Source organism: Pongo abelii, chromosome 16 (assembly GCF_028885655.2).
Source record: "Pongo abelii isolate AG06213 chromosome 16, NHGRI_mPonAbe1-v2.0_pri, whole genome shotgun sequence".
Classification (NCBI taxonomy): Eukaryota; Metazoa; Chordata; class Mammalia; order Primates; family Hominidae; genus Pongo; species Pongo abelii.
The window spans coordinates 23013709-23038272 of record NC_072001.2 but is presented as its reverse complement, the minus strand read 5'-3'; the positions used below and the strand labels follow the sequence as shown (position 1 = coordinate 23038272).

General features: G+C 44.6%; 2 protein-coding genes across 20 annotated transcripts in view; both read right to left on the bottom strand.

Annotated features, from left to right (window-relative positions):
- Positions 1–13013, bottom strand: part of LOC129050015 (programmed cell death 6-interacting protein-like) — a 75506-nt gene extending 62493 nt beyond the window's left edge. Inside the window, 5 exon segments of the mRNA XM_054531303.2 lie at positions 1065–1158; positions 4301–4428; positions 11369–11584; positions 12161–12315; positions 12977–13013. Of these exon segments, the coding sequence (XP_054387278.1) occupies positions 1065–1158; positions 4301–4428; positions 11369–11584; positions 12161–12315; positions 12977–13013 (630 nt within the window).
- An 8080-nt stretch (positions 13014–21093) lies between these two features.
- The window catches only part of LOC129050352 (zinc finger protein 705A-like), a 58198-nt gene continuing 54727 nt past the window's right edge, over positions 21094–24564 (bottom strand). For all 19 annotated transcript variants that reach the window (XM_054532362.1, XM_054532370.2, XM_063716485.1 and 16 more), the window contains 3 exons: positions 23890–23985; positions 23276–23358; positions 21094–22218 (listed from right to left, as the gene is read on the bottom strand). In XM_054532362.1, the coding sequence (XP_054388337.1) occupies positions 21709–22218; positions 23276–23358; positions 23890–23985 (689 nt within the window). In that variant the 3' untranslated portion in view covers positions 21094–21708. The remainder of the gene's footprint in view (positions 22219–23275; positions 23359–23889; positions 23986–24564) is intronic.

Genomic DNA, 24564 nt, shown 5'->3' with positions numbered 1-24564 from the left:
TGCCACCATGCCCAGCTAATTTTTGTACTTTTTTAGTAGAGATGGGTTTCACCATGTTGGCCAGCCTGGTCTCGAACACCTGACCTCGTTATCCACTGGCCTCAGCCTCCCAAAGTGCTGGGATTACAGGCATAAGCCACCACAGCCAGCCTCTTTTCATTATTTTAACAGTGTCTTTTGAAGAGTGGAAGTTTTAAATTTTGATGAAGTCCAGTTTATCAGATTTTTCCCCTTGGATTTTGCCTTTGGTGTCATATCTAAAAAATCTTTGCATAACTCTAAGTTGCAAATATTTTCTTCTATGTTTTCTTTCAGAAGTTTTAGAGTTTTAGGTTTTACAATTAAAATGTACAATTCAAGTTAATCTTTGTATGTAATGCAAGCTATGGATTAAGGTCCACTCTAGCAAGAGGCAGATGTTCTTAAGTATCTCCCTCCCTCCCTCCCTCCTTCCGTTCCTCCCTCCCTCCCTCTCTTCTTTCCTTCCCTCCCTCCTTCCTTCCCTCCCTCCCTTTTTTTTTTTTTTTTTTTGAGACAGTTTCACTCTGTCACCCACCCAGGCTGGAATGCAGTAGCACTATCACAGCTCACTGCAGCCTTGATATCCTGGGCTCAAGTGATCCTCCCACCTCAGCCTCCTAGGTAGCTGGGACCACAGGTGTGTGCCACCACACCTGGTAAATTTTTAAATTTTTTGTAGAGACAGGGTCTCCCTGTGTTGCCCAGGCTGGTCTCAAACTCCTGGGCTCAAGCCTTCCCTCATCAGCCTCCTAAAGTACTGGGATTACAGGCATGAGCCACCACACACAGCCAAGTATCTGTTTAAAAAGAAAAGTTGTTCCTAAATGATTCCTTACACTCCAGTAAAACCGGGCTGTGAAAATTCGTTATGTGGAAAGCTGACCGTAGCTGCTGCTTTTTAAAAACCATACCTTCTTATCCATCAGTTTTGAGACTGGCCCTTTGTTGATCTACAGTTCTCCCTTTCTGGAAGGTGCTGGAAAGAACACTGATAGTGGCCTTCATTTCCCCTCTGGTCTGGGTCTCCTGTAGATGGCTCCTACAGTTCTGGCCCCTCTGTACACATCATTCTCGCTCAGCAGCTGCACAGGTAGACAGTGAATACTGGCATCTTTTTGATTATAGACTGTTGGCTTCCTGGGGAACAGCCATGTTCCATGTTGGGTCAGCTTATTGATAAGGGGAAGAGACCTAGCATTCATGAAAAACTTACCCAGCAACTTTGCTGTATCACAGAAGTCCTGTACAGCAGAAAATAGTACTAGGTCCATCTTAGACGAAGCAGTGAGACCTGTTCAAGGTCATCCAGCTAGTAAAATGGTCCAACTTGACTTGCCTTACTCCAGAACTTTTTGCTTATTCCATTATTTCCTGTTAGCTCTTCATGGAACCACTTCCTGTGTGTTTGATCACTGTGCACTCACACACACGCCAACTAATGGCAGGTGCAGATTACAAGTATTGCAGTGCAGTTGCTTTTAGCAATTTATCTTCCTTTTTCCTCTGAGCTGGATTTAATTTACCTCAGTTCCCCACATTTGGCATTGTAACTTTTACCTTTAGAATGGCTAATTGGCTACTGCAATATTTCTTTCATATGTGAATTATAAAAGTGCCCTTAATGAATGTTTCTTTTCATAGAGTTATGTGTTTATTGTATCAGTGTGTGACTGGGAAGGCCAGGCTAGCTGCAGGTTATCACAGGCCCCTTGCAGTACTTCACTGGACCCCATGAGTCCTTTTCAGTGGATCATCTCCTGCCTATATTCACTTCTCCGGAGTGGTCTCACCATCTTTACTGTGAGTCCCAGAACATGCCTGTTCAGAGCGATGAGACCCAGGGCAGAAAGATTCCGGTTACCCTTTCCCGGTCTCCTCATCCTAACTCCCTGGATCTTATCACAGTAAATGATCGGAAGAGGAAATTCTCATGTTAGCTGAAATTCTCTTCATGTTTTTTCTTGTGTTTAGACCTCGTTATCTTTAGGCATCCCTGTTACTGATGATAACCACTCTGAACTCAGTGATATGATTCCCTAGTTTGTAAGACACTGCACCCCCTCTGTATTTAAAAGTTATTTCCCATTGGAGGTATCATCAAAGACTTCTGTCCCTTTCTAAAATCTTGGTGTTAGCAGCTAGAAGAGAGACTGCCAGTTTTCCCCGCCAGCCCTACTTTATGTCTTAACACATGGCACCACTTGTGCAGCTGATGCCTGGTCGTGCCACACTTTCCATTATGAACATGGTCTTTCCTGACTTCCCTCACTTTCACTGAAGTCCAGTCCCGGCTCAGTTGCTGGCCGTGGCTGCTCCTATTGTAGAAAGTGGCATGAATAAAAAAGAAGGGCTTCTGACACTGGGGTGAAGCTTTGTCACGGAAGAGATCTTTTCAACCCAAGAAGAGGACCCCAGCCAGCTTTGCCAAAGCTGGAAAAAGCTGCAACCTTCTTTTGCCCCTGTTGAGATATTGGAACCCCCACTGGTTGGCTTCCCTCTGCCCTACAGCTGCCCTCCTGAGATCTCTCACCTAGGCAGAGCCACAGCACAACACAGAGAAACTCAGTTTCCGGGGACTTTGGCAGGGATCTTGGTGCTGTGGGAGGATTCAAACCCCATCTCAGCCACTTGCTAGCTCTGTACATCTGGTCATATTACCCCACTTCTCTCAATCTGTTCTTGCATCTGTAAAATGGGGTAGTGTTACCACCTTGGTGGGCTTTTAATGAAGATTATATGAATTAAATGTCCACTGTATTGCCAGCAAAGAATCCAGCATGGTGCTCAGTGAGGAATACTGTGCATGGCTACAGTTTAACTCCTGTGAAATAGATAGATGCTGGAAGCAGGGAGGTGCTTCTTCCGCCCCCCCCCGCCCCATGATATTTCTGTGGTTTCACCTTCCCATGCTGGGCACTGCCCTCCCTAGACAAGACCTGTCTGTGGACTCTTTCCAGTACAGCTGTTTAGCCAGACGCTGGCCCCATCTGCAGCCATCACAGGCCCTCTGTCTCTGCTGGTCATGTCATGCTCTCCTCAAGGTGCCGTCCTACTGTTCATATTGTTTCATTCTTTCCCACCAGGAAGCATCTCAACGAACAGCCCTGCCACACTCTTTGAAGTTCCTGACACATGGTAACCAAGATGTGAGGGCAGCAAACCGCTGGTGCTGTCGCTGTGAGCAAGAGCCAGGTGGCACATTTGGAAGCCATACTGTATTTAACTTAATCAAATGTGGTATGGGAAGGGTTGGAAACCAAGCTGTCTCCTGGGGGGGGAAAAAGCAGGTTTCATTTTTGTGGCTGTGTTTTTTTTTGCTTTTTAATCTAACTGTGTGTTGACGTTGACATTCATCAGGGTTGCAGGCTGTCGTGAATGTGTACTTGCTTAACCAGTGAATTCCATGTTGCTCATGTGAGGCCTTTCCTGTCATGACCCAGTGTGTTTAAGAACCTGCCTGATGGGGAGTGTTGGCTGTGAAATCTGCAAAAAGAGTTGACGTTCCGGCTGCCGTGATCATGAATTTGGGGGTGTACTCTCCTGCCTGTGCATCTTCTCGCACTGAGATTTTGAGGTGGTTGCAGCCCTCGGTTAGTCTCCCAGTGGAGAAATCGGTTGTACCTCCCTTCTTCCCACCATAGCTGCCTGGAAACATGACGCTCTCACGCTTGTCCTTCCATCAGGAAGATGTCCACTCACGCCCACCCATGAGGGGGCTTGCCGTGTGCCCTGGCCTTTGGGCATATTTATGTAGAGTTCCTTTCTCCTAAGATGTGAGTTTCTGATGGGGGATGTATGAGTAAAAAGGTTAACTTCTGTTCTTATGCGTGGCGCTGTGTTCACTTTCCAGAGTCTCTGTTCGTTTGTTTGGATGGCGTTCTCGGGGTACGGCAGCATGTGTGTGTATGTGTGTGTGTGTGTGTGTGAAATTGTGCAAATCTACAACATGTCCCAGCCCATTCTCTGTTGAAACAGATCACAGCAACGACAAATGCTCATGGCGCTGCTTCGCTCCATCCACTTCAGATAGATCATTGTTAGATATTTCACATTTTTGTATGGTGGAAATAAAAATGAAAAATATATTTCCAAAAGATGAAAATTAAGACATTCTCATAGGACTCTGGTTTTCTCCTCTCTTTTTTTTTTAATAAGTGAATGATGTTTTCGCTCTCTAGTAATACACAGATAAATTTCACACTCCTAAAAAGTCTGCTAAGCCACTAAGGCTGATGTTCATGGATTTTTTTCTTTTTCTTTTTACCCCTAACTGCTGTACCTGCCACGATGGGTCAGCTCCTCAGTGCCGAGCTGAGCCCTGGTGGTGAGTGGCCTTGTAGGAGGGTGAGAGGAATGAGCACCCTTAGCACTCATGCTGGAATCCTGGGGCGTTATGCAGATTCCGATCTGTAAGACAATTTCCCCAATCCAGAGGCTCTGTGACACCTGTAAGCTGAGATGGGAGGATCACTTGAGCCCAGGAGTTCCAGACCAGCATGGACAACACAGTGAGACCCTGTCTCTTTAAAAAAAACAAAAAATTCTTTTTTTTTTTAAGCATGTTAACTTCTCTTCCCCCTTCCTGTTCCTCTCCCTTCCCCTGGAGTTTTGTAGCCACAAAGTTAGAAACCCAGGCTTGGCAGGAAGGACTGCCCACCCCTCCTAGAGTAGTCAGCACCCACGGCTCAGTGGAAAGTGTGAAGGTGGGATGGAGACAGACAGTAAAGGAAGGTGTACACAGGAGTGTGTAGAGAAGGCTGCCGGGCTGCCGAGTCAGCAGCACTCACAGGGAGAAATGAGGAGAGTCTGACCCTTCTTTTTGAAAGACAAAGAGGGGACCCAGTGCAGTGTCTCACGTCTATAATCCCAACACATCGGGAGGCCAAGACAGAAGGATCACATGAACCCAGGAGTTCGAGACCAGCCTGGGCAACATAGGAAGACCCCCATCTCTACAAAAAATACAAAAATTAGCCAGGCATGGTGGCGCATGCCTGTGATCCCAGCTACTCGGGACCACAGGAGAATCGCTTGAACCCGGGAGGTGGAGGTTGCAGTGAGCTGAGATTGTGCTGCTGCGCTCCAGCCTGGGCGACAGAGCAAGAATCTGTCTCAAAAATAAAAGGAAAATAAACAACTTCACAGGGTAGTTGTGAGGATTAAATGAAATTACATACAATGCCCAGCATGCGCACGTATACAGTAAATTGTAGTTTTATTTAAAGATCATGGTTTTGATCTGAAACCCTTACTGCATTTGCTTCTATCAGTGGAAGCAGACATAGTCACTGGAATTTGACTTAGAATTAAACACCCAGAGGAGCTTTCGTACATGCCCAGACCTTTATTTTCTCGGCTGCAACAAATGACTTAAAACAGGTGAGCTGTGGCTCACGCCTGCAATCCTGCCACTTTGGGAGGTGGAGGCAGATGGATCCCCTGAGCCAGGAGTTCAAGACCAGCCTGGGCAACATGATGAAATCCTGTCTCTACAGAAAATTTAAAAATTGGCCGGGTGTGGTGATGTTCGTCTGTTGTCCCAGCTACTCGGGAGGCTGAAGCAGGAGGATTGCTTGAGCCTAGGAGGTTGAAGCTGCAGTGAGCTGTGGTTGCACCACTGTGCTTCCAGCCTGGGTGTCAGAGCAAGACCCTGTCAAAAACAAAACAGGTGAGCTGAGCTAACCCACTTCCTCCACACACACACACCGGGCTTTCTTGACATATCTTTTGGGCATAAAATCCTAGGATGGTACCTCTGGCCTTTTGATACCGAGGCCCAGGGGCATATTATGACAACAAGACTATGGTCTGGGGGCTTCTTGAATATGGTAGCCAGATCTGGAGGCAGGCATCAGAGTGGGAACTTCTGTGTTTCCCTGTAAATAGTTCTGTAGTCCTTTGATTTTGGAGCTGGGCTGGAGACCAAGTGCTGTGGCTCTGTCCATTTTCATAACTTTGTATTTGTCCAGTTTTCCCCTTGAGATTTTATTATGAAGATTTTCAAGCATACACCACCTAGGTCATCATTACCATTTTGTTATACAGTCATGCCTTGCTGTCAACAATGGAGGTCCCATTAGATGATCTTACAGCTGGGAAATTCCTATCAGCTCCAGTGTATCTGTGTTTTAAGTTAATTGTTGTTACAAAGGGGTCAAATAGTTGAAAAAAATTTAGAAGTTTATTAAGTAAAGAAGTTACAGTAAGGTAAGGTCATTTGATTCTTGAAAGGAAAATTTTTTCTAAATTCAGGGTAACCGTGAGTCCCAGGCCTTCACATTCACTCTCTATCACTCACCAGAATGCCTTCCAGCCCTGCAAGCTCCATTCATGGTAAGTGCTCTACACAAGTGTATAATTTTTATTTTTTATACTGTATTTTTATTATAGTTTTTCTATGTTTAGAAACACAAATACCATTGGGTTACAGTTGCCTACAGTATTCCATACAGTAACATGTTGTAAAGGTTTGTAGCCCAGGAGCAATAGGCTATACTATCTAGGTTTGGGTAAGAACACTATCATGTTCATACAATGATAACATTGCAGGCTGGGCATGGTGGCTAACACCTGTGATCCCAGTGTTTTGGGAGGCCAATGCAGGAGGACTGAGTTCAAGTCTGCAGTGAGCTACGATCACACCACTGCACTCCAGCCTGGGGACAGAGCGAGATCCTGTCTCTAAAAATAATAAAATAAAAATCCTTCTATCCACGTTTGGGAATATTAAGTTTTTTTAAATCACCTAATGACACATTTCTTAGAAAGTATCCCCATCATTAAGTGACATGTGACTGTATTTGCTTTATTACATATCCTTCCATTCATCAATTTATCTTTTCTTTCTTTCTTTTTTTTTTTTTGTTTATAGACAGTCTCACTCTGTTGCCCAGGCTGGAGTGCAGTGGCGCGATCATAGCTCACTGCAGCCTCGAACTCCTGGCCTTGAGCAGTCCTCCCACCTCAGCCTCCCAAAGTGCTGGGATGACAGGTGTGAGTCACAGTGCCCAGACTACATAACGCTTTTGAGATTCTTCAATGTTTTGTAGGCATCCGTAATTCCCTCCTCTCTATTTCTGAGTATGGCTCAACCACTGCTTATTTATTCAATTGATGAACACCTAGGCTATTTCCAGTTTGGGGCCATTATGAATAAAGCTGCTGTGAACAGTCTTGTACAAGTCTTTGAGAACAAAATCTTCAATTTGGGGGAGTAAATGCCAAGGAGTGGAACTGTTGGGTCATGGGATAGGTGGTCTATTTAGAAACTGCCAGATCTTTTTCCAAAGTGATCATGTAATTTATACTGTCACCAACAATGTATGAGAGTTCTAGTATCTCCCTTCCTTAGCAACATTTGGTGGTGTCAGACTTTAATTGAGCCATTTTGATGGGCGTATAGTATATCTCTTTGCAGTTTTCATTGCCATTTATCTGATGACTCCTAATGATGTACTTACTGGCCACAGGTATATCTTCCTTTGTGAGTTAGCTGTTCAATTATCTTGCTCATATTTCATCAGATTGTTGGTCGCTTCATTAAGTTGTAGAAGTTGGCCAGGCATAGGGTCATGCCTGTAATCCCAGCACTTTGGGAGGCTGAGGTGGGAGGATCACTTGAGGTCAGGAGTTTGAGACTAGCCTGGGCAACACGATGAAACCCCATTTCTACTAAAAATACAAAAATTAGCTGGGCATGGTGGCAGGCACCTGCACCTGTAATCCCAGCTACTTGGGAGGCTGAGGCAGGAAAATCACTTGAACCTGGGAGGCGGAGGTTGCAGTGAGCTGAGATCATGCCACTGCACTCCAGCCAGAGCAAGGACTCTGTCTCAAAATCAAACAAAAAAAAAAAGTTGTAGCAGTAACTTGATTACATATTTTGGACATCAGTCCTTTGTCAGATAGTTGTTTTGCAAATATTTAGTCCCAGTGTATGGCTTGCTTATTTTCTTTTTTTTATTTGAGACAGTCTCACACTGTCGCCCCAAGGTGGAGTGCAGTGACATGATCTCGGCTCACTGCAAGCTCTCCCTCCTGGGTTCACGCCATTCTTCTGCCTCAGCCTCATGAGCAGCTGGGACTACAGGCACCCGCCATCATGCTTGGCTAATTTTTTGTATCTTTAGTAGAGACAGGGTTTCACTGTGTTACCCAGGATGGTCTTGATCTCCTGACCTCGTGATCTGCCAGCCTCGGCCTCCCAAAGTGCTGGGATTACAGGCTTGAGCCACCATGCCCAGCTGGCTTGCTTATTTTCTTAACAGTATCTTTTACTGGGCAGAAGTTTTTAATTAGGATGAAGTCTGTTTTATAGACTTTTTCTATGTCCTGCCTAAGAAACCCCCAAGTTATATTCATCCATGTTTCCTTCGAGCTTTCTAGTTTTAGCATTTATGTTTAAATCTATGATCTATCTTGAATTAACTTTTTATGGATGGTACAACACTAGAGTTGAGATTACTTCATTCCATATGGATGTCTAGTTATTCCAGAACCATCTGTGGAGAAGACCTTTTTGTTTAATTGTTGTGGTGCTTTGGTCAAAATTCTGTTTACCTAATTATAAGCATGGATCTTGAGGGGGTGTGTGTGTTTCATTTTATTTATTTTCATTGACAAGTAATAATTGTGCATGCTCATGGAGTACATAGTAATGTTCCTTTTCTTTCTTTTTTTTTTTTTTTTTTTGGACAGAGTTTCGCTCTGTCACCCAGGCTGGCATGCAGTGCCCCAATCTTAGCTCACTGCAACCTCTAGCTCCCGGGTTCAAGCAATTCTCCTGCCTCAGCCTCCTGAGTAGCTGGGATTACAGGCATGCATAACCATACCCAGCTAGTTTTTTGTATTTTTAGTAGAGATGGGGTTTTGCCGTGTTGGCCAGGCTGGTCTCAAACTCCTGGGCTCAAGTGATCTGCCTGCCTCAGCCTCCCAAAATGCTGGGATTGCAGGAGTGACCCACTGCCCCTAGCCAATAGTAATAGCAGTTTTTTTGTTTGTTTGTTTTTTGAGACAGGGTCTCGCTTTGTTGCCCAGGCTGGAGTGCAGTGGTGTGATCTAAGTTCACTGTAGCCTTGACCTCCAAGGCTAAAGCAACCTTCCAACCTCAGCTTCCTGAGTAGCTGGGACCACAGGCATATGCCACCACACCTGGCTAGTTTCTTGTGTTTTGTTTTTGTAGAGGTGGGGTTTCACCATGTTGCCCAGGCTGGTCTTGAACTCCTGGGCTCAAGTTCAGCCTCCCTCCAGAAGTGCTGGGATTACAGGAGTAAGCCACCACGCCTGGCCTGTATCACATCATGTGCTATTTGTAGTGTTTTGAGGAGCCTCCATGCTGTTCTCCATAGTGGCTATACTAGTTTACATTCGTGAGTGTGAGTTATTTATTTATTTATTTATTTTGAGACAGAGTCATATTGTAATTACATATGTAATATAATGAGGTGATGGATATGCTAATTACACTTATGTAATCATTATCCATTATGTGTATGGAAACATTACATCCGTGGTTCACCCAGGCTAGAGTGTAGTGGCACAATCTCAGCTCACTGCAGCCTCCACCTCCCGGGCTCAAGTGATCCTCCCACTTCACCCTCCCGAATAGCTGGAGTTATAGTCACATGCCACTACACCCAGCTAATTTTTGTTTTGTTTTGTTTTGTTTTGTTTTGTTTTTTGAGATGCAGTCTCACTCTGTTGCCTAGGCTGGAGTGCAGTGGCATGATCTCAGCTCACTGCAACCTCCACTTCCCAAGTTCAAGCAATTCTCCTGCCTCAACCTCCCAAGTAGCTGGGATTACAGGTGTCTGCCACCATGCCCAGCTAATTTTTGTACTTTTTAGTAAAGACGGGGTTTTGCTGTGTTGGCCAGGCTGGTCTCAAACTCCCGACCTCAAGTGATCCACCCGCCTTGGCCTCCCAAAGTGCTGGGATTACAGGCGTGAACCACCGCGCCCAGTCCCTGAGTGTGTGTGTGTGGTTTTGTTTTGTTGTTTTTTGTTTGTTTGTTTTTGAGACTGAGTCTCGCTCAGTCACCCAGGCTGGAGTGCAGTGGCACAATCTCAGCTCACTGCAACCTCCACCTCCCAGGTTCAAGTTAGCCTCCCGAGTAGCTGGGATTACAGGCATGCGCCACCACACCCAGCTAATTTTTGTATTTTCAGTAGAGACAGGGTTTCAATATATTGGCCAGGCTGGTCTCAAACTCCTGACCTCATGATCCACCAGCCTTGGCCTCCCAAAGTGCTGGGATTACAGGCATGAGCCACCACGCCTGGCCGAGTGCATGTGTTTTTAAAGTGTGCATCATTATTACTGAACAGCAGCACCGAGAGAGTTTCACAGTTCCTGTGTGTTCCCACTTGGACTATTTTGCAACACTCCTCTTGACGTTGAAAAGAAAATGCTATGACACTTGGTTACTGCTGAGGTGAGGCCAAGCCACCCTCTCCAGACCTGGGAAACCAGTGAGTATTAAAAATAGTTCAATCTTTTTTGCTACTTTTTTAAAAATCTCATGAGTTCAGCTGAAATCTTTTTCCCCCAAATGATTCATGGAGTAAATCAATGCATCTGATTTTTGCCGAGGAGGGGAAATGGGACACCTGAAGGCCAGTTCATGTTTCCCCTGGTTGTGAGCCATCGTGTCCTCCAAGTTGCCTGATCCTTGCAAACAGCAGTTCTGTTTGTCTTCAGCTGCCTGCTTTTTCTAGTCGTGCTGTGAACCTGAACTTGAGAAAGCTTGATGCTGACTGGGCCTGGTGAAAATGCTACACGTTCAAGTTGAGGGTCTTTTTAAATGGAAATCTTTTAGGCTGGCTCATGCCTGTAATCTCAGCACTTTGGGAGGCCGAGGCAGGCAGATCACTTAAGGTCAGGAGTTCGAGACCATCCTGGCCAACACAGCAAATCCCCGTCTCTACTAAAAACACAAAAATTAGCCAGGCGTGGTGGTGCATGCCTGTAATCCCAGCTACTTGGGAGGCTGAGGCAGGAGAATCACTTTAACCCGGGAGGCGGAGGTTGCAGTGAGCCAAGATTGTACCACTGCATTCCAGCCTGGGTGACCAAAAAAAAAAAAAAAAAAAAAGTTTTCAAAAAAAAAAAAAAAGGTTTAGACAGATGATTCTTGTCAAAAAAAGGACAACAAATAAGCACCTTTTTTTTTTCTGTTTTAGGGGATGAGGTGGGGAACTTAAGTATGTTTCATAAGAAAAGAATGAATCCTCATGGTGATATTTTTTAAGCTCAAAAACATAGGAAAATGCTAAATCAGAAACTTGAAGCCAGGGAGCCTTGCCTGTGTGTGCAAGTGTGGACTTGAGCAAAGGGAAGCCTTAGGCACCTGTGCTGGGCCCATGCAACTTTTCCGTGGACACGTCTTCCCATATTTCCAATAACAACCAGAGAACAAGTTACCCGCCTTTTGATGCTGTCCTCTTCCTGCAGGAGGAAGGGTGGGGGGACAGGATTCTTCCACCCAAGTGCCCTTGCAGGTGTCTAAGCCTGGGCGGTGGATTCTTGGTTCCTCGCAGGCCTTGGTGGGCAGGCAACAGCCAGACTGCCAAAAACACCCAGTTAGATTGAATGTGGTTCCCTAGTTGCAGCTGTGGGTAGGGAGGAAAGTTAAGTCTCCTTACACATCTCCTCTCTGCGTGCTGTGGTCTAGTTTGCGCAGGCTCTTCTTATTCCTAATAACCCAGAATCTGAGAATTTAGAGTCCTTCTTGTTACTTAGGAAGGACTAATCTTCCCCGGCAGGTTGTCCTGCATTTATTGAATGGGGTAAAAATTGCATAGCATCTCGAGTGCTGCGCCTACAAATTACCTTGATAAATGATTGTGACTCAGCAAAGCTTAGGCTTTTGCCCTAGTTTTGGAGGCTGGGGCTAACTAGGAAAAAAATGGAGGGCCTGTTGGGTGTTTCTGCTGTTTTTACAAGGCTTCAGAATTCCCCATTGTCTGCATGTGTGTGAATCAGCAAGTGCTTCGCATCCTGATTGGGTGGTGTGATGGGAGCACCCACCTCGCAGAGCCTCAGAACGCTCATTGTCTCCCTTTTCCATTTGCTCATTCCTACTTTGGCCAGTGGCACCATGAAAGAGTTTTCATCAGTAACAGTGTTGAGGAAACCACACATTAGAGGCAGCGGGGCCACACTGATCAGCATCTGGGCTGGGTGATTGCTCAGATCTGAGCTCGGAGCTTGCTGTGCTGCTCACCAGCTGTGTGAGCCCGAGGATGCTGTTCCGGCTCCCAGCCTCAGTTTCCTCACCTGTGGGACTAGACAGGACTAAACCAGGGGGAGAACAGAAAGCACCCACGGGTAGTAAGTGCTCACCGAGGCATTTTCCCAGATTCCTGCCATTGTTTACTGACACTGGGAAGCACCCACAGCCTCCTCCTGGAAAACACACCCCCCCTGCTCTCAAGAACTTTCCATTTTTATAACAGACTTGCCCTCTGGTGTGTCATCCTTGCTTTCTGAAAGTGAGTTTTCTTCTCCATGCCACTGTGTGTTTTTTTCTGATAGCAGTAGGGAACTGTGTATTGGAGCTCACTCTATGGGAAGCGTTTTGTACTCTTGATGTTTAGGCACAATTATCCCCATTTGAAGATAAACTGAGGCTCAGGTGGCTTCAGTAACCTGCACTGGAGGTCAGCGTCAGTGGCAGAGCTGGAATTCAAGCCCCAGGATGTCTGACTGCAATGCCCATGCACCTAACCACGATTTGATACCATCATGCAGATGAAGGACATCATGGGGTAGGGAGATAAAGTTAGAAGGAGGTGGGGGTGCCCAGCAAGTGAGGGTGGCTGGGATCCCTTCATAAACCCAGCTCATCTATGCAGAGCATGGATCCTTCTGGAGTCAGTGCACCTGGATGGGGCCAGAATTCCCCCTTTTCCCACTCTGTCCATCTGTAGCTCTAGAAATAGAGTTACACACATACCTGCAACTTCCCCTTTCTGCATGCCACAGGCAGCCATCATACTTTGTCCATCTCTTAGATTATTCTTAAAACATAGCTTCCAGGAAGGGGGATTACAGCACCAGGAAGCAGAAACATTTCAAAGGCTCTTGATACATGTGGCCAAACTGTTTTCCAATTTACTCATCAGCCAGAGGACTACAGATCCTGCAATGTAGCATTTAAAACACCCACCTCCCAAGCCAGGCAATCATTTCTTTTTCTTTCTTTTTTTTTTTTTGAGATGGATTCTTGCTCTTGTCACCCAGGCTGGAGTGCAATGGCGCGATCTTGGCTCACTGCAACCTCCACCTCCCAGGCTCAAGCGATTCTCCTGCCTCAGCCTCCCTAGTAGCTGGGATTACAGTAGCATGCCACCATACCCAGTTAATTTTTGTATTTTTAGTAGAGACAGGATGTTGGCCAGGCTAGTCTCAAACTTGTGACCTCAGGTGATCCACCCACCTCAGCCTCCTGAAGTACTGGGATCACAAGCGTGAGCCACTGTGCCTGGCCTTTTTTTTTTTTCTTTAAGAGATGAGATCTCACTCTGTTACCCAGGCTGGAGTGCAGTGGCACAATCATAGCTCACTGCAACCACGAACTCCCAGGCTCCAGCAATCCTCCCTTCTCAACCTCCCAAGTATCTGGGACCACAGATGCATGCCACCACACCCAGCTAATTTTTTATTTTTCATTTTCATTTTTATTTATTTTATTTTATTTTTTTTGAGAGAGTGTCTCACTCTGTCCCCCAGGCTGGAGTGCAGTGGCACAATCTTGGCTCATTGCAAGCTCCGCCTCCCAGATTCAAGCCATTCTCCTGCCTCAGCCTCCCGAGTGGCTAGGATTACAGGTGCCCACCACCACGCCTGCTAATTTTTTGTTATTTTTAGTAGAGACGAGGTTGCACCATCTTGGCCAGGCTAGTCTTGAACTCCTGACCTTGTGATCCACCCTCCTCGGCCTCCCAAAGTGCTGGGATTACAGGTATGAGCCACTGCGCCCGGCCTAATGTTTTAAATTTTCATAGGGACAGGGTCACGCCATATTGTCCAGGCTGGTCTTGAACTCCTGGCCCCAAGTGATCCTCCCACCTTGGCCTCCCAAAGTGTTGAGATTACAGGTGTGAGCCACTGTGCATGGTGAAATATGTTTTTATATATTGGGACAACTGAGAATATTAGAATGTGGACAGGCTATTAGATGATACTGAAATTTGTTAATTGTGCTTAGGAGTGACATGTGTAATGTCCAACTTATCTTTAACCTCACAGAGTGAGATGAAACAAATATAGAAAATAATAATTACCAAATCTAGGTAGTGGGTAGATAGGTGGGTTTATTGTACACCTGGGATGACAGGTGTGAGTCACCACGCCCGGCCTTAAACATTTCAATTACAAGGGGGATATGGGGGCCCACAGTGACAAGGGGTTTCACCCCCAGGAAGAAACAGACATGGAAGCTGCTGGCCGGGCTTTGAAACTCCTTGTTCTCAGCATGAAGCCCCAGTGGAGCAACATCAGCCTCACCTGAGACCTTGCTAGAAATGCGCATTCTTGGGCCCCACTTCAGTCCTACTGAGTCAGGAACTCCAGGGCCAGGGCCCGGCTGTCTGGAAACAAGCCCTCCAGGTGATTCTAGTGCCTGCGCAAGTTTGGGAGCTGCTGGTCTGCAGAAAGCTAGGTCAACTGAAAGGGGAAATGTACCACACTTGTTTATAACCAAATGTGTGCCAGCTGGGAGCAAGTCCAAGGGAAATGTCACTTCCATCTCTCGTTCACATGATGAATTGGTGCCTCTTAACTCAATAGTGTCTTTAGTTCGGATGATTTAAATAGTGTCTTTAGTTCGGATGATTTGACCACACAGAAAATGTCCCTCTGTCCCTCATGTTAAGGAGTCTAGCTCTCACAAACCGTTGTTCTTCATACCAAGGCCTATGATGGTCTAGGCACGTTATTATTAATATCCCTGTTGTTCCCTCAGGAGGGGAAATGAAGGCTTAGAGCAGTTTATTTATCTTTTTAATTTTTTTTCCAAGATGGAGTCTCGCTCTGTTGTGCAGGCTGGAGTGCAGTGGTGCGATCTTGGCTCACTGCAATCTCTGCCTCCTGGGTTCAAGCAATTCTCCTGCCTCAGCCTCCCAAGTAGCTGGGATTACAGGTGCCCACCACCACCTCTGGCTAAATTTTGTATTTTTAGTAGAGACAGGGTTTCACAATGTTAGCCAGGCTGGTCTGAAACTCCTGACCTTGTGATCTGCCCACCTCAGCCTCCCAAAGTGCTCGGTTTACAGGCGTGAGCCACCACACCCAGCCCTCAGAGCAGTTTAGAAACAACCCAATGTCCCACAGCTATTAAGTGGCAGAACTGAAAATCAAACCCAGTCCATCTGCCAGAGACGGAGCTTTAACAGGAGTGTGTGTGTTCAACGAAAATAAATTCAGAAAGCCCTGAAATAAATCTCATCTGGTGTGTTTACAAATGGCATTTGGGGAGATTCCGGGTCATTCATCCAGCTGCGAAAGGTGCATCTCTGAAGCACAGTCCCTGTCCTGCAATCAGACTTCTTCTTTATCCGACGTGGTGTTTCAGTGGAAATGATTGTGGGAAATGGCCCCTTCCTTTTCTGTATTTGCTGATTAGAATTCATGGTCCCTTTCTCGTTAGGTGCAGTGATCAAAGTTGACCAACCTCTGAGGAAAGTTGTCCAGGGCACAACTCAGGGCTCCGTAGAACCACAGAATCTTGGGTGCAACCCTGCTCAAGCACCCAAGTGTGCATACGAACAGGGTCTCTGTGTGACGTGTGTGAAAACTACAGTGTGATGAGCATGACTCACAGACAGGTTATCCATTGGGCTCCCCTCAAAATCAGTTATGAGCACGAAAGGACACTGATGCCCAGGTCCCGGCTCCAGGAATAAGACCCTCCAGCGTCTTGTGTGAAGCCACGGCATCTGGATTGCTCATGCTTCTGGGGATCATTCTCCTGAAAATGGTGGCTCCTTTCTCCCTGTGGAGCATCTTTCTAAACAGTGCTCCTTTCTTCCCCCAGGACACTTGACATCAGGCACAGGAAGCCTTCGGATTGAGCACACCTGGCCCATGAAAAGACAAAGAAAAGAAATGGGGCCAAAGGTCACAGTCCTCTCATTCCACCATCCTCCTTAAAATCGTCCTAATTTCATGCGCCCTGAGGCCAGGGCTGTTTCTTTACACTTCGAGGCCTTGGTGACGCACCTCAATTCTGCCCTGTTGCTTACTGTCTAAGACATTTTGGGAAAATCCCTAGAGCCAGCATCTTCATTCCTGGTGAGCCAGAGAGCCTGAAGACACACCGAAATTGGGACCCTCTTAGTTCAGGGAACATGTCCACCTTCGGCAGCATTAAAATTTTTGCACCAGATGTGCTAACTGCAATTCCACCATACAATGCTTAACTGGAAATGGAGGCAACATCTCAGATCCTGAACAAATGATGCGAGAATCCATGAGATACATGGCTTATTTTGGCCTTTTGCCACTGAAGCAAGGGCCAGTATTAACAAAGTTATACAATCCTCTGATTCACTGTCTGCTTTTAAATCTCTCCGATGGTTTCTTCTTGACACAGGGCCTCACTCCCGTCACCCGGGCTTTTCTACGGTATGATTTTCCTTGTTTGCTTTTGTCACATTTAGAACTTTTTATTTCATCTCTATCAAATGTTGATCCATTATCACATACGTATGAAAATATTATCACCCATGCTGTGAGATACGTTGCTTTTATTTTCATCATTTCTTTAATAAACCAAAGGTTTTACTTGGGATACCTTCTGTTTTCTCAAGTTTTTTGTTTCATGTTTTCTTAAACTGCCGTCGTACGTCAGAAACCGCTGACTATACTATCTCATGACTATTTCTCTTTTCTGCTAAACATAAATTTGGGGAATGTCATCAGTTAGTCTCTCGGTGATTGCATGATTTCCTGAAAGTCTTTCACAGTCTACTTTGTGCACTGAGTATCTCTTCAAACTTCAGAGCATGTTTCTACCACTTGATGCTTTATTATTTGGGAATCTACCTTCCACAAGAGCATTTCATGCAAAGACTTGTCTTGTTCCCCACTGGCAGGTAATTTCACTCGCATACACAATCAATAGGCTGAGCATGGAAAGGTTATCGCTGGAAGGTCTGTTTGATTCCACAGATCTCTCCTTTTTTATTAAGGAAACAAATACGCTCTGCTAATTACTATACTTCATTGACTATTCTCCTTTCAGAAAGCGCCCTTACCAAAGATGACTACAAGTCATGTTCTACAGACATATACACACACAGCTGTCCTGGAGACCCAGCTTTGCCACCAATTGCTCTTTCGTAAGATGAGTTCCCCCAATACCCACCAGTTTTTCGGGACTCCACCTGAGCTGGCTCAGCTAGACCTGGAAAAGTTTCCTATGCCCAAATTTACTTGGAAAAATTTAAAAGTCTCTTCAGAGGCCCAGTGATAGCTTTTGGCAGCTTCTAAGACCAGCGAGAGTTTCTTGGCCATTCAGAGCCATTCAAATATTCTAAGTAAATTCAAGGATCCAGAAACCCCACTTGCAGTCATGAAATACCAGTGAACCACCTCTGTGAGTCTCTGGAAATTTTTCAAAGATGACTGCCTGGGAAGGCTGGCCAGAAAGTCACCCAAGCCCAACCTTCTGCAGGATGTTCTATGTCAGCCAGGGACCCTGTGAATTGCCATTGAACAGCAGGGAGTAACAGAGACAGCATGCCTGAGCTTCTGGAAACATTCCAAGTGCCCTTGTTGGCCCAGAAAAGACTAGTGCTACCATATGAGGCACAGACTTGGCAACCTACCTACTCCAGGAACCACAGAAGGTTTAAACGTTCCCAGGAAGTCCCAGGAAGGGCAGCCATGGCCCTTTAGATTTTATTCTAAGTCTACGTGGGAGACAGTGCGCTTAGCTTCATAAAAACACCAGTGGAGGGGCTATCACTTGCCCCAGTATCCAGTCTTTTCTACCTCATCTCAGAGCCAGGCAGCCACTATTTCCCAAAGCTGCTGTGCAATGAAAGGGGAATATTCTAGGTGCTCTCCTGTGCCCACGAAACTCTGTGGTTGCGCTGAAAGGCAAGAGTCGTCCTCCGGAATGCTCTTCAGAAATCTGACAACACTGGTCAAGATTAAAGAAGCTCAATTCAACGTCATACAAAACCAACCACACACACACACACACACACACACACAAAATGCATAGTGAGACAAAATGATGAACACACCTGCTAATAATCATGAATGACAATAATAACAACGATGATCTTAGTGATAATGCCACCAACACTGTTAATGGCAATAACAATAAACCTGAGGTAATGAGTGTTAGGGTCCCGATTCACTGATGTGAAGGATGGCGCCAATTACTGGTCTCACAGAAATAAAGGAAAAGTAAACACCTGGAGGAGGAGGAGGTGAACCTGGAGCTCCCGCCGGCCTCTGGGCGCTTCTTGGTGGAAGGAGAGGGACTTGGTCCTAAGCCTGCCCCGGATCCACCCACACCAGAACCCCGGAGTCCAAGTTCCTGGATGGACTCAGTCCCACCCAGGCCAGACCCCCTGGAGCCCCGGAGCCCCGGAGCCCCGGAGCCCGGGTCCGCCAACCCTCGCTGCCGCCGCTTCTCGCGGAGCCGGGGCCCCACCCCGCGCCACCTCAGCCTCTGCGGGGCTCTGGGAGGGCAGCGCCGAGGATGCTCCGGGCCCAGCGGGGGCATCCGGGCCCAGCAGGGGCATCCGGCCTCAGGCGGATACTGACACCCTGAGGGCGCGGAATAGGGCGGCCTGCACAGGGCCCGCCATCTCGGGCCTTGCAAAAAGAGTGGCCTCTCCAACGCCCCTACTGGAACCTACCCGGAGGCCCCAGCCCCAAAGCCAGGGCGATGGTGCCTCCCTGACCACGGGTAAAGAAAACTCAGGTCCTTCCTGGAGACTCGGCCCGCCGCGGGAGGCAGCTCGCGCATGCGCCCTGCATGGCTGGAAAGATGGGTTTCATTGCCCTCTGCCGGCCATGAGTTGGCAGCACAGGACGTTTGGCCTTAGTGGTGGACCTGAGCCTGACTCACTGAAATTCAGGTGTAGATTATTCAGTACTTTTCTTTTGGAAGATCAAATGGAAATTGAGTACGATATCCTGTGCTTTAATTAAAGAAGATGGAAATAAAGAAGCAAATTCAAAAATCAGTATACAAAAGTCGATTGATTCCCTCTATGTGGAGGGAAGAAGAGCTTGAATAAGAGAAGCATTCTGTGTTATGCTTTAATAATGGCTGGAGATCTGCCACCATGCATTTGTCAAATCCTGTAGAATTTCACAGCACAAATAGTATATCTTAATGTGGCTCAGGAGTACATATAATGTCAGCCACAGTTTGTGGGTAAATTACATATTTAATTAAATAGATTAAACAATAAATAATGATATGAGCTCTGCCTGGACATATTCCTTGCCTCTCCAACCAGTTTGCCAAGGGCTTGAATTTCTTGCTCATTATCCTCACACTTGACATAAACCCTGGCTGCGGAGTAAAATCTATCACTTGTGGAGATTTTTTAATATAATGATGTGTCAATTTCAACCATGGATAAGGCCATTTAGCCTTAGTAAGGCCTATCGTATTAAGATTGTGCCTGTTTGCCAAATTTCAAGTCATCCCACTTCATATTCAGGAAACACTTTCTCTTGAGTTTTAGGTTCAGTACTGAGGCTCCTCGATGGACAATACATTTTCCAATTCTGAGGACAAGGCAGAGGAGGCCCCTCTGTGAGAACTTTCATTTTGCTTCAGGAAAAGTACATTGTATCAAATATAGGAAAGGCTTTTGCAATGTGGCTGACAGGTTCGGCTGTTTTATCATGCTGGTGTTTTATCTTCTGGACTGCAGTAAAAGGAGCACAGCTGTGTCTGTCTCTGTGTAATAACTTAGGACTTACCTGAATAAAATGTGGGGTGTCATGAGATGAACTGCTACCTCCAGTTAGAGAGGCTCCAGGGACAAAATTTCAAGAGCCTTCTGAGGGATAGAAGAGAAGAGCTGCCTTATTCTCTGATCCCAGGTAACTGCTCAGAGACAGAGGCAAGGGCTGGGGACACCCAAATGCATATACTAGGTGTCTTTGATACAGCCTCCATTTCCCTGCTAAATCTATGCAATGACCCACTGAGAAATCTGGCAAGTGGGGCTGAAGATCCCTGGTGTGTCAACTCGAGGGTTGGATGGAAACAAGTGGTTTTAGTGGACGTTGAAGTAAAGGGAGGTGAGCTGTGAGGAAAGAGCTGTTGAAGACTGGGGAGACTCACAAGTTGGGGTAGAATCTCGACCAAAAATCTCAGCCAAGGAGTGCAGATGCAAATCGATTTGTTAGGGCTGCATAAATGAAACAAGGACTTCGCCAACATACTAAGTTTTTTCAAGAACCGACTGTATTCTTTCAATATTTGTAAGTATTGATCTTTTGGAAAAGTTTAATGAAATTTCTTATATAATTCTGCATTCAATTTATTCCCTGATCACTTTGCTATTATACATTTACATGCCACATTTTTATGAATAGACATTTTCTCAAATTTCTGAATTATTTTGCTAAAGTATGTGTTAAGAGTTTTTTCTAGAGGTCCACCTTCTTGACTCACTTTTCTGATGAGAAATCTATCAGGTTTCTCCATAGTGATTTTCAAGTTTGATAGCTCCTCAATGTGAGAAACTTAATGTCAACTAAGAAATGAATTACCACTAAAGAATTTTCTCCTTTCAAGATGCCAACCATGTTTTGTCCAGTGTGAAATCTCACATGTGCCACAAGTGTTGCTCTATGAAGAAAGGATTTCTCATGATTTTTCATTGCATAACTTCTCCAGTAAGACGTATTTGGTATTCCAAGAGAATTCATTGCCCTTGGAAAGACTTTCCCTTCTTATTTAGCTTATAAAGGCTTTCCTCTCTTGTTTTCCATTTTAGCAGCATTTTATCACTGTGTTTTCTTGTGAACCTCAAGCCTGGTGCTTGGCTGAATGTTTATTCACAGAAAATACAAATAAAGCATTCATCCAAGTAAAGTTTTCTTATTTTATTTGACAATACATTGCAAATAAAAACATTTTCACACTGAATGCAGAGTTAGAGATTCTCCACCTGAAAGTCCCACATGTTTTAAGTTAAAGCTGTTGCTGAAGACTTTTAGTTTATTATGTTGACAGTTTCAGCTCTCTCATGTCATTTATGATCAGATCATTAACAAGTCTTTGGTACACACATGTCATACAATTTCTCTTCCATATGAATTTATTCATGTGGACTGAAGAATAAAGGTAACTGAAGTATCTTCCATGTTGATTACAGCATTTCTTCAAAATGTGAGTCCTTTGGTATGTTTAGATGCTACAACTACAGCTGAAGTCTCTTGCACATTCCTTACATTCGTCATTCCTAACACCATGTCATCTAAAGTCAGAATATGTTCTGAAGAAGTTTATAATTTTCTCTCCAGGGTGAATTTCCTGATGCTATTTAAGATTAGTACATTGACTGAAGGCTTTCCCACATAAATGGCATTCATATGGCTTTTCTCCAGTGCATGTTCTCTCATGTCATCTAAGGTTGGAAGACAGACTGAAGGCCTTCCCGCATAGAAGACAAGCATGTGGTTTCTCTCCAGTGTGAATTATTTTGTTTCCTCTAAACCAGAGCTTTGACTAAAGGCTTTCCCACTTTTATCACATTCATAACACTTTCTTCCAAGGTGAGTTCTCTCATGTCTTCGAAGGTTAAAGGATTGAATAAAGGCTTTCCCACATTGATGACACTTATACGGTCTCTCTCCCGTGTGAGTTTTCTCATGTCTTCTAAGGTGAGAACACTGAGTGAAGGCTTTTCCACATAGATCACATGCATATGGCCTCTCTCCAGTGTGAGTCATCTTGTGCCGTCTAAGGTGAAAGCTATTAGTATAGGCCTTTTCACATAGATTGCATTGATATGATTTACCTTTAGTATGAGTTTGTTTATGTGGTTTAGGGGACAACTGATTACTAAGGGATTTTCCATACTGTTTGCTGACATAGGGTTTCTTTCCACTATGAGTTAACAAACACTGAGTTATTGTGGAACTGTGAGTGCAATCTTCTCCCGAATCATTACATTCAAAAGGATCCTCCAGAATGAGAGAGTTCTCCTTTGGGGACAAAGATTAAAAGCTCTTAATGGTTTACCCACATATATCTATACATTCATTTCACTACCTTTGAATCCTAGACCAACCATTCAGTGGTAGACCCCAGTTGAAATCTTTCCAATGTTACTTGTGTGAAAGGAAATGAAATTTTGGGACCCAAACTCATTTAACCAAAGGGAAAAATCAAGCTGGGACCTGGGTCACACAAACCTGCCTCCCTCTTCTGGTTCCTAAATAACATGGCTACAAGATGAAAAGCTACATGCCTCCCCCATATTTTGCCCACAAGGAAATTCCTCATGAGCTGTTAAAATTACACCATGGCAATGCAAACTGATAGCCTGTCTTTACAGGTGCAGTCATCCCCAGTTCACCAGACACGAATACATATCTGATTGTTTCCCTGCCCAATTTTGCCTATGTTGTCTTATGTAAAATGCAGCTTTCCTGCATTATTCCTCTGCCCCATTTGTTTATGTCATCTTATGTTCAAAAATCCAGATTCACTGAGCCAGAAGAATGCATGAATGACTATTTTTTCTACCCACCTTTTACATGAAAATTGTGTACTTCTCAATATCCCACCCTTTCCCCTTTAAATTTGGAGCCTTCAAAATCATCTTTGGAGAAAGGCATACACCTGTCTCCTGGGTGCATGTCCTTAACTTTGGCAAATAAATCTCCTAAAATGATTGAGACTTGTCTTGTCATTTTTCTTGATTGACATTTGCATACACATTATCTCCTACAGACACAGATATGTTCTGTTCTGTAAGATCCCAACTGCAGACTTATTGCATTAATTGTGATGATATCAATATCTTTCAATGTCTGGGCATGAGCAATGTATACGCACTTGTTCTGTTTTAGAGATCTCATGTTATGGTTTGGAACACAGCTCAATTTATTCACTAAATTCAAAGTATCCAATTTTTTTTTGCTTAGAAAGCATTTAATGCCAGCCTAATTACACTCAGGTGATTGTGCTTCATTACTAACTTAACCCATTACCATGTCTTTAACTTAGATGACTGGTGTACACAGCTATAAAACTTACCATTGTCATACTGGTGGATGCGTCTTTTCTGATGATAGGATGCATGGATATCATGTGTTTTTTCTTAAGGGCACTTTCCCTGTCTGAAATAATTGAAAAAGAAATTGTTACATTGGTATTATGGTAATAAAATTGTTTGAAAAGCCCCAAGGCCCATTTACTTTTTTTCAAAAATTGACACTTAGATGTGGCAAGTGTGTCAAATGAAGAAACTACTTGAATAGGAGAAATAGATTGTACAGTGTCAGCAATTAGAAAAGATTTTTAAAATTAAAATGTGAAAAGAGTTAAAATGGAGATGAGATATGAGGCAGGTAAATAGAGGGATAATCTTCACAGGGGTATCAGGAAAAGAGTCAGCATGTGAAAGTTTAACCCCAACAAGTACATGAATTATCCTTTTCCCAAAAGTAAAAGAAAAGGCAAGAGGACACAAGAGTAGCATCTGACACATGAACAAAATGATAATCACATCTAAGGAATTCTGCTCCAGTAGCCTAACCTACATTTTAGAAATTATCACTCATGTAATAAAACCACTCATTAATATTCAACTGATATTATTCATTGACAAAGCACCTCCTCCTATTAGAGCACAGGACCCTGTTGCTTACCTGGATTCTGGTCTGGAAGAAATTCTCTTCCTTCCTGCCACAGCTCTTTTCCTTGCTCCAGCTGCAAAGTTATACAGGATTTGCTTATCTGGTACCCTGTTAGTGGAAAGAATACATGTGTTTTGAGTTCGCTGTCAATAAATGTGCATTATCACCGAGTGTAAGGCAGGCTATCAAGGAAGAATAAAAACAGTGAAAGTCAGCTCAGGCCACAAGACCTAGAGCACAGAAAACTCCCCAGGATTTTTCTGACCCAACCTGAGACTAGAAAACAAATCCAAACCAAAGGTCCATCAGGAAAAGGAAATTCAAAACAGTCAGGACCTACGAATGCTGAGTCCATGCCTAAGTTCCAAGACACAATGCATAATACACAATCTTTTCAGAAAGAGAGTAATTAAATCTCTGCACAGTGTGTTTATTATTATTCTCACGCAGAACAAAAAAAAACATTCGATTTACAAAAATAATTGGTGTTCTATATGGAAAAGATATTGCTATTGTTTTCACTAATTGGTCTCAGCCTAAGCATACACTAAAGCGGAAGAGTTATTTAGAAAATATTTAATTTAATACATTGAAAATATTCATTAAGTTCCCAGGTCTGTTATGAGTATTAGAGACTGAGTGCCAAAGAAACCATGAAATCCTTGTCAAGATTACATTCTAATTGAG